Source organism: Crocodylus porosus, unplaced genomic scaffold (assembly GCF_001723895.1).
Source record: "Crocodylus porosus isolate Cpor-Errol unplaced genomic scaffold, CroPor_comp1, whole genome shotgun sequence".
Taxonomy (NCBI): domain Eukaryota; kingdom Metazoa; phylum Chordata; order Crocodylia; family Crocodylidae; genus Crocodylus; species Crocodylus porosus.
In genome coordinates this window covers 214623537-214633869 of record NW_017728886.1, presented here as the reverse complement: position 1 = coordinate 214633869, position 10333 = coordinate 214623537, and the positions used below count along the sequence as shown (strand labels likewise).

General features: G+C 44.6%; 1 protein-coding gene across 3 annotated transcripts in view; it reads right to left on the bottom strand.

Moving 5' to 3' along the window:
* Nucleotides 1-4250, bottom strand: part of TERF1 (telomeric repeat binding factor 1) — a 23565-nt gene extending 19315 nt beyond the window's left edge. Inside the window, exons 1-2 of one of the 3 annotated variants that reach the window (XM_019549214.1) lie at nt 3988-4250; nt 300-395 (exon numbers count right to left, since the gene is read on the bottom strand). In XM_019549214.1, the coding sequence (XP_019404759.1) occupies nt 300-395; nt 3988-4222 (331 nt within the window). In that variant the 5' untranslated portion in view covers nt 4223-4250. The remainder of the gene's footprint in view (nt 1-299; nt 396-3987) is intronic. The other 2 variants (XM_019549224.1, XM_019549233.1) reach the window with 2 other exon arrangements.
* Nucleotides 4251-10333: the final 6083 nt, after the last annotated feature.

Here is a 10333-nt window from a genome sequence, read left to right as displayed (position 1 = left end):
TTTGACCCCAGTATTCTTTCCTGCCATGGCAGGGGGTCGGACTAGATGATCTGCTCAGGTCCCTTCCGACCCTAGAAACTATGAAATATAAGAACAAAAAAACTGAAGACAAACCATGCCCAAATACTTTTGGTAAAAAATATGGTTAGGAAAAAGAATTGTTTACAAGTGGGGAGGAAAATAAAAACAGTTATTATCTTGTGACTACTTATTTATTTTTGCTCAGGACTCATCACATAAATTAATCTGACTAATGTCTCTAAACTACAATGAAGGAAATTTAATGAAGAAACATTTACCAAGTGATTTCCCTTCTGCAATTCGTGCCAAAAACTGACACAGGTTCACTGCTTTCCTCTGATGTGCAGTTATTCTGGGTAGTCCATTAATAATAGCTGAAAGAAAAAAAGTGATCATAATCAGTTCCGTTCCAGCAGCACCACTGTGTGGCTAGACGTATAACAAGCCTAAAACTTACATAGGTGACATATAATAGTAAAAGATTTTTTCTAACCAGTTAGAGCATTCAAACAAACTATGAGCTATTTGCAAATTTATGTTAACAAACAGCATTCTCCTATGTTACTAAGTGATGGAAAACACATTACTGCTTCAGACAGACTTGACTAGAGAAACATTCATTTCAAGTTTTACAGAAACCATCCAAACAAGAGACATAAATATCTAACAGGTTTATTATACTGTCCATAATAATTAAATTTAGATTTTCTGTAGTAATTAAATCTAGAACACAATATCATATGGAGTGAAGTATCAGGATCTTAAAATGACAACAACTAGAGGCTTCAGATGCATTCCCATGGCACGCCCCTAAAGTATGCACTGGCACTTTCGCAAGGAACAAAAAACAATATATTATTACCTTGAAGAAACTCAGTTGTTGCTACAGGAAGTTGCTACTTTCAGTTTGTTACCATAGCAACAGCAGGAGCTCAGAAAGGTTAAAGTACATAAGAGGGAAATCCTCTTCACAAGGTAGAGACGCCAGATGGATTATTATACCTATTAGGTTGGGAATGGGTTTTGGAAAGAAATAATTGAACCACCATGGGATTATTTCCATGGCAACAGGTTGACCCGATTCACCATCATTAGAAATATTAAAATAAGATGGGGGAAGGGGAGCAGAGTGGAGAGGCAAAGGAATATAAATAAGGAGGGCACATGTACATTACTTTTTTGAGCTTCAAGATACCATATTAAAGTAGTGGATTGCAATCTGCCACCGCTTAGCATTAAAAACAAAACCAGCAAGGTGAAAATATTAACCTCTGTTAGTCTTAAAAGTTGTATCAAGTTACCAGGAGTTTTTGAGGTAGACTGCCTCCAAGATTCAAGGAATTGATAGCATTTTGCCAGTGCTTAATATTGAAAATATATATATCTCACAGCAAGGTGAATTTACACTGATACCTTAAAGCTTCACATTTTTAAGGCACTATTAATGCTGAGTTAATAGTGCTCCTCAGGGTTCAAAGAGGAGGGGAAGTATCCAAAAGAGGAGGTGCCCAGTAGATTACTGAACGCTACACAAGAATCAGAAACACTGGAAGAAACTGAAGACACCCATTCAGCACATCACTTAAATGCTGCATTAACAGGGGCCAGACTGGGGCTCCCAAGTCCTGCATTAATGCCACTAGAGGGACTGTGTAATGGTTTCTGTACAGGTATAGAGCATTCTATAGCTACTTTGTCCTGTAGATGGAACCAGAGTTTGAAAGATTTTTGAAGTCAGCAGAAAAGTGCATCTAAAGAGTTTTTAAAGGAACAAAGGACAGGAAGGGATGTCCTGAATCACTACATCCAGGCAAGTAGCCACACAGCAATCCCTTTCACAGACTCCTCAAGTGGAACATGGATGATCGTCAAAAGCTGTTCACAGTATTCCAAGTCTCACTAGTTCATTGTACAACAGAATGAATAGCTCCCTCTCTATTAGAAAATACCCCACCAGATATATCCAAGCATTACACTGGCCTTTTTCACAGACAGATCTGTGGCTCAGTCATCTTGTGATCCACAAATATACCAGGTCTCCCTCCTGTCATGTCTACCCACTGACCTCAAAGCTTACAGAAGAAATGTGTTAGTCCCTAATTGCATGCACATACTTTCTCTCTGCAATATTATATTTAATCTTACTTCTATTACTCTAATCATCAAGTGACCCTATTCCTCCGTGATATTCTATTCTTGTGTATTGATGCCTCTTTGACACATCATCAAATATTATTGGCATATTCCTACTTGAATGAACTTGGTTTAAAAAGTATTAAATAGATCAGTGACAAGACAGATCACTGGGAAATTCCTCTAAAACAGACATACCCCCGTTTTTAAATGCACTCTATTAGCATCTCTCTTAAGCAGTCCCTTACTCACCTTACACTTCTTGTACTCATCTCCATCTTCCCTAAATAAATTACCTGCCTGGCGCCATATCAAATGCTTTATTAAGTCCTAGAAAGTTCAGTCTACAACATTTCCTTTGATGAGAAAATTATCTATCTTTCCAAAGAGAGAATACTGGGTTACCCTGGCACAATGTAACTTCAGGAAACGAGAACACAGCTAGGAACAAGCATTCCTTTTTAGTACCAGAAGTTTCCCAGAAATTTTTTGAGGTGCTAGAAATTGTGGTGAGAGGGGTGTTCCAGCTTGCAGCCGCCTCTTCTCTCTTGCAGACAAACTGGCACTGAGCTCCAACCTCAGGGAAATGGCTCCATGATGTCACCCGTCTGGAAAAAGCATGGGGGGCAGCGGCAGTGGTTCCCAGAAATTAGGCAGAAGGGAAATGCCCCTGGTTTACGGAAGGCAAAAAGGAGGTGGGGAAGGGCACGTAGTGGGAGCTCAACTCCTCCCAGGGTTGACAAATTGAGCAGTGGGGAAATACTCCCCACACCTTCCACAAACCAGGGTGAATGGTCTGTGGAAGTTGAAGAAGGGGGGCAGCAGCGGCCTGACTCATCCTGGTGGCTAGGATGAGTCAACTGGTGGGGATATATGCCCAAGGCATAGAGGCATTCATTCTGCCACAAGGAACTTGTGCACAGATGAGATCTTCCTGGCCAAAAGCAGAAGCTCTCCCTAGCAGATCCACCAGGTTTCTTCCATAAGAAATTGCATAAATGCCTATATGCTCATAGTTTCTAGTAGGAGAGTGGTATTCCCGACATGCAACACCTGTTCACACCTCATGAATCACAGCCTTTAAATATGCCAATAACGCTCACTGTTAAAATTGTAAGTGCTGTTTGAAATGTGTATTTGTTCAGATTCAGCTTCTAGTAATTGAAGATCTTGTTATAATGTTGCCAGCAAGATTCAAGAATCCTTTACTAATACACTTTTGCTCTTTAAGTAGGTAGGCTGATCAAGTCACACACAGGCTATGCTTAAAAAGCTGAGTTCCTGAAGTTGCCCAAGAGTCTTCTGAAAGCCTCTGAGAAGCTGTGGGCTTCTGGAGATCTGTTCGACTGCGCACAGGTCCCTGCTGCTGAACACTAAGCTGGCAAGAGGTGAGAATCAGCATGACTGACATGGGCAACAGGATCTGTTGCTTACACAGACTTGCCCAGGCCCCAGTCTTCCCATGTAACCATGGGTACGTTGCTAGGTGCCCACTTCAGCAACCCAGCTTGGGACAAACTCATAGAGCAGAGGACCATCATGAGGCAGGACACTGGCTCCCTCTGGGAGGCCAAGGATCTGAGGCGGGTGTGGCTGCAGCCCCTGGGGCCACTCCAGCCCCAAAGGCTTGTGGGAGCCCTGTCATCTGTGCAGAGGAAAGCGGGCCAGAAGCCACCCTCTTCACTTCTCACACATGGTTGAGCCAGCACAGGGGGCAGTTATTTTTTGGGGGCAGTTACTAGGCAGGTGCAGCACATCTACACGTATTGTACCGTTACCCATCAAGTGCCTAGCGTGGGGCAGAGGCCTCCGAGCCACGGATCCATCCCTTACCCTGAGCCGCGTCCCGACTTCGCTGGAAGTCCGGCACGCGGCCGTCGCGGAAATGACGGCACAAGCAGTGGCAGGTGAACTCCAGCATCCAGCCCGAGGCCACCGCTTCCACCTCCGTCAGCAGCTCCGGGGAGAGCTGGGCGTCGGGGTCAGCCGCGGCCCAGCTCTCCGAGGCGCCGTCACCCGCCTCCCCGCGGCGGCTCCGCGGGGACAAAGCTGCGGCCACCGGCTGCATTTGGAGCGCGCGCACTAACGGTTTCAAGCCCCGCGCACCCGCCTGTGGCCCGCCTCCTCCGCGCCGGCGACCAACCGCGGACGCCCCCGGGAGGGCGCACAGCCCCTCCCCTTCCGCATCCGTCACAGTTACTTCCGCTCCCGTGGGGGCGCGGAGTGGGTAACGCGCTCGGCGGTGGCGTAAATAAACATTCTCCTGGAACTGGGCGCTGATTGGCTGAGAGGAGCCGCCCGCCCCTCCCCCCGGCCGTGGGCCGGGCGCTGGGGTCTTCCCCAGCGTTTGCTGCCTCAGCGTCACAGCGCCTCGCGCCTGCTTTGTTTCCTCCCGTTCGCGGTGCGTCTCCAGGGGCGCTGCCGCTTCCCGTGCCATATTAGCGAACATTGAAATGAGCTGACCTCTTCATAGGAACCAGCCCCACCTTGCAGCAATGAATGGTGTCAGAAATCAAAGAATACCTTTTTTGTGGGTTTTTGTTTGTTTTTTAAATTTTTAGTGTTCCAGGTCAAATTAGCCAGACCAGGTCCAAATCCATTTGAATCATCCAAAAGCCATATGTGGTTCTGCTACCAGCGAGTATCCTCCACCCCAGCTTGGGGCTTCAAATATTTCCAAATCCTTTGGTGGGTATCCCACATGCAAGCTGGAGCCCCGGGGTTCGGATACCCCATATAGCTGCAGAAGCAAGCAATGGAGGAGTCTCCCATTTCCATAAAGTCGGTGTGTAGCCGAGATCCTCCCTCTGGAAACTGGCGAGTGGGGAGCTAGTTATGAGGGTCTTGTAGGGAGCCCTGTCCACAAGCAGACAAGGGTGCTACACAGTGCCATATTAATTGCGTTACCTTGGTCAGAGTATATCCCCTGCCACCATTGTGGTCGTGGTATTCCACAAAAAATGTGGAATAACTTTATGGCTGGTTCCTATGAGCACTGAAATTAATGGGGTCCATGAACAGGGTTGGTTGGGGAGGGTTAGCCAAAGCAGTTCTGACCAGCACTGGAAGGGATGACCGCCAAGGGGGACCTGCCTCTGATACTTTGGAGCCAAAGCTCTTGGTGGACCTGAGACAAGTCTCTCTTGGTCGCCATGAATCCCTTTTACCATGACATCCTTTTCCCTGCCAGCTTTTCCTTTCCCAGACCTGAGGGAGGCCTTGGCTTGCCTTTCTTAACCTTTCTTCCAGCTAGAATATTGGTCTCATAAAAGATCATCTCTTGCCTTACAAATCTAGCAGATCTCATCAGTGACCAGGATCAAAATTCAGTGACAAAGTAGTCACTGGGGTGGAAAGATAACATTGGAATATGCTAAAACAGGGGTGCCCAACCTTTCTGCCTGGTGAGCTGGATGGGCTGTGCTGGTCCCTCCATAAGCTGGATCTGGTTGGGGTCCTGATCTGGTGCATAGGGCAAGTGCAGCAGGCACCATCCAGCCATGCAGAAGGGGGCAGGCCAGCCCCAGGGTGGTTCTGCAGGGGAAGCAGGGTATACCCCAGCCCAAACTTGGCTGGGGGGGAGGGGGAAGGAGTGTGGCCTGGCCGTAATCCAGCCCTCCAGGGTTGTAAAGAAGTGTGGGTGGCATGCACAGGGCTTGCTGGCTGGGAATTTGGCAGGGAGGAGGGTGGTCATATCAATGGCCACTGCTTCTCTGAAGCCAAATTACTGGATCCATGGGGATCCCTGTGGGCCAGATGAGATGGCCCCACAGTCCACGTTTGTGCCAGAGGTTGAGCACCCCTGTGCTAATAGGAAGCATAATTGTAAACTGCCCTGAGCCTTTTTTTGAGAGGACAGCATAAAAATCAAATACATAAATATATAAAAGATGGCCATCCACCTAACTGATACGGAGATAACTGATATGGAGATGTCAAAATGCAAGCAGTGGGTAACCAGTTGGGACTAGCATTGCAATATGCAGTTAAATGAATTATGCACTTAACCAATATGCATGTAAGTGGAGTACATTATTTTTGAGACAAGTGCAACTCAGTCCAGTAAACACAATGTAGACCCATCTATGAGATACCTGTACTAAGCTCATCATCACAGAACCTTGAGCAACATGATTAAGGTTTGTCTTGTTGTCTGCTGTCCTATCCTCTTCTCAGAAGAAAAAGCCGTGCAGCTTTCTCCATGATAAGGTATTAGGTGTCGTTTCCGCACCCCTTTCTCCCCCCCCCCCCCCCCCCGCTTCTAACCACACACGTGACATGTCAGGAAGCACATTTGTGTGTATCATGCATGACATTCTGTAATGCCTTTACCTACACGTCTGGTAGGGGCCTTAGAGAACCAGTTAATCATGTCTTAAGCTGTAACCCAGCCACAACTTACAGCAATTAATGGTATCATAAAACAAGGAATAACCACAAAGTTATTCTACAAAAAATGTGAACTAACTTTGTGGCTGTTCCTATGACAACATTAATTAAACCTGTCAAGCTGATAGAGCTCACAGCTATGGGGACGCACCATGAGCTCTCCTGGCTGGGAGTCCCATCAGCTGACAGTCAGTCCCTGTTTCCCACACATACACACAGCTGACAGCCCCGTCAACTACAGGAGCTTGCTACTTGCTGGCACAGGGGGAGCTTGGGTTTGTGATCCTGGACTTCCCCTGCACCTGTAATAAGGTGTGATGGCATCTGATACTTGATTTAAGATATTCCACAATCATACTTCCAACCACACACGTGGCATGGAAGGAAGTGCAGCTGTGTGTATCATGCATAAGATTCTACCGTACCTTTACCTGCACATCAGGCAGGGGCCTTAGAGAAGGCAAGATCAAAGAAATTGGACTTGTGCTTGGAACAGAATGTGGTGATCCCAAAATCCTGGGACACTGAAAAGGAAATGAGGTAGAAATATTCTAAGTAGTTCTTGTTTTGAAGACTCCAAACAGAATGCATGTTTTGAGAAAATATTCTGAGGAAAAAGAAAAAAAATGATATGGTGTGATGGCAATATCTGTTAGGGGCTGTACAAGAGCAAGATGTAATGAGTGATGAGGATGAACATAAAGGAGAGGCATAGAAGGAGAAAAGGTGAAATGTAGAATGAAAAGAAAACCTAGACCTACTTGGGTGGAGTTGTGCAAGGCTTTGAAACTGAAAATTGGGAAGCTTGAGCTTGATGTTGAAACCAGCAAGGGAGATCATTGTGGTGAACATCAAGGGAAAAGACTATGATTTTAGTAGCAGCTGTTCTGAAATAGTCTATCAGGTTGTCAGTTTTGTCAGCTGCCAGCTCCTTCTACATGCACTACAGTTATATAAAGTGAGGATGAAGTGCACCAATCTTAAAAGGGAATCCGCTATATATTTGACAGCTGTGAAAACTTAAGGAAGAAGAATTATTTAGAGTGTTAAAATGAGCAATGAGATTAAGAAAGGAAAAATTTACGCTGAGTAGCAGGAACATTTTCCTGACACTGGGATCTATTGTAATGTGAAATAATCTTCTGAGCTATGTGGTAGAAGTCCTATTAGTTGGGTATTTTAGAAACAGTAGATGAAATGCTAAAAATATACTCTAGGGAATGATTCTGTGTTAACAGGAAAATCTAATCAGTCTTTTTCAGCTCTAATTTATTGAGTTCTCAATAGGTACAATTGCTAGATTCTGGCTTTTCTTACCGTGCTAATTGTGGTACAATTCTGTTGAAAAATAAAATAAAAATTCAATTAAATTACTTCCTTTATTTAGGTCATCTCTATGATTATTAGTGGAAGTTAGGAAATTTAAATATATGGTTTGTAGGGGTACAAACAGTCTTCAACATTTGCAAGCCAGTTTGGCCTGACAGAGCTGCATCATTTTTTTAGGGATTTGTACTCTGGTGAGTAACCCCTCAAGATGAATTTACTGTTGTTTACATCATTGCCTGATAAATTCAAGATAACAGCAAGCCTGAAAACTGTCAAAAAGATTCACCATGTTACTAATAATTTCTAGAATCAAACTTCTGTCATTGCCAGAGAAAAAAATTGAGCCAATTTATGAAATAATGTAATATCAGGAATGAGATCACTGCTAGTAAACTTAAATTGATAATGTTTTCTGGCTGTGCAGAAGCAGCTGAGGAAAAGAGACAGAGAGCAAAGTAAAAGTTATCAATCAAAAGTTTTATCAAACCTACACACGGTTGACTATGTTGGAGAAATTCTTCTTTGCTTTTCTTTACTCACGGAGAGTCCTGATTGCAGAGGCATTGGTGTGGTTCAGAGTGTATGATAAGAATAGCACAGCTTTTGCACATTGTGGACTTGTGTTGTGTCAGGGCACAGGAAGAACTCCCCTCTCCATGCTTCAGGTCACATGTAGAGACATACCTGAACACTCTATAGCACTGGTGCCCAGTGGGCTAGATGGGCAGTGCCCAGTCCATCCACAGCCTGAATCTGATCGATGTTCCCAATCTAGCACCTAGGGTGTGTGTGGTGGACTCTATACAGCAGCACAGAGGAGTGTGGGAGCAGGCGAGCCTCAAAACAGCCTCACAGGGGACAGGAACTTGACCTGGCCCCACATGGGAAGGGGGCATGACCCAGCCCCATGGGGAAGGGGTTAACATGGAGCTTTGGTTTGGGGAGTGTGGTGGGGGAAAGGATGGCTGTATGCTCCCCTGCTGCCAAATTTCTGGACTCCTGGGGATCCCTGTGGGCCAGATGAGATGGCCCCATGGTCATGGGTTGCATTTGGCCCAGGGGCTAAAGATTAAGTACCCCTGCTCTACAGTATGTAAGAATTTTCGGAGCCCCTGGTGAAAGCTCTCCATTGTATGGGCTCTTCAACATTACAGAGATGCTCTTTGGTACTTCCATGTCCATACCAAGAGAACACATTTTTGCTCCAAGAATGACTTTGAAATTGGACTTATACATTTTTTGAGGTTCCTGGACAGAATTATTCATAACGGAGCTAGCAATGCAAAATTCTAAAGTCATACATTGAGGGCTGACTCATCTCATGGTATAGATCAACTTCCCTTTGTGTAACATGCAAGCAGGTCATTCACTCAGCTTTCTCATCATGGCTCTAGCTTTCAGTGCAGGCTTACAGTCAATTTATTTTACATATGCAACATTTTCCCTGCAGTAAACAATGCAAACAACTGCAATAAGCAAGTGTGTAGATAACAAATAAACTCAAAACCTCTGGTCTTTCTCCAGATCTAGAGATGGGCAACCCAGGCTTCTCTTTCAGCATACCACTCTTCTCTCTCTCTCTGTACTCTGTTCCAGAAGCTTTTGAACCCTCTCTGTAGCTATTTACTAGTCATCATTTGTAGATGGCTCCCTGCCTTCCAGCTAGGCAGACAAACTACCTGTAGCTGGGCTTCAGCCCCGAAGGATGAGCACCTTCCACACCCGCTTAGCAATCTGCAAAGGGAATGTTTTCATAGATACTGATCTTTTCCAGGCTTGACAAACTATGGTTTGTGTTACTGACGGGTTTATTGTACTACAAAATTGTTGTTCCTCAAAAATGATGTATCATGGATTGTTGATTTAGCAGCACAGAGGAGTGATTTAGTTCACTAGCAGAGCAAAGCCATGAGACCATTTGACCCAGAAGACATTACAATTAGCTATACTTATTCTTTACAACCTGTGAAGCACACACACAATTATAATAGCAGTTATACAATATGTTACATAATAATTTTGGAACAAAAAGCTTATTTTGTTTTGTTCTTGGTACACTTTAAATCAGCCGGAATACAGCTCTGCCATAACATGTTCTATTAAAGCAGTTTAGCTGTAATTGTTATTCAGTATTAGAATGATAGAAAAATTGAAATAAGAAAGTCTGAAAAGTTCACTGACAAAAACAAACTATTGCTGAAGCTATTCACCACATACAGAAAGGCAGTAATCATCTTGTACTAGTGGTGGGTATAAAAAGGAGAATGATTCCAGGCTCCTTGCTTTTACTAGGTGAGGTTCCTCATCTTTGTACACTTTCTAGAACCAATATATGACTGATGGCCCCATTCTTTTCTTTTTGGGGGCATTCCCATTCTTCTTATGATGGGCTGACAGAAGAAAGAAAAAGAACCATGCTAGTTCTTCTGACTAACCCCAGACCTAACACGTGCCTCGACAG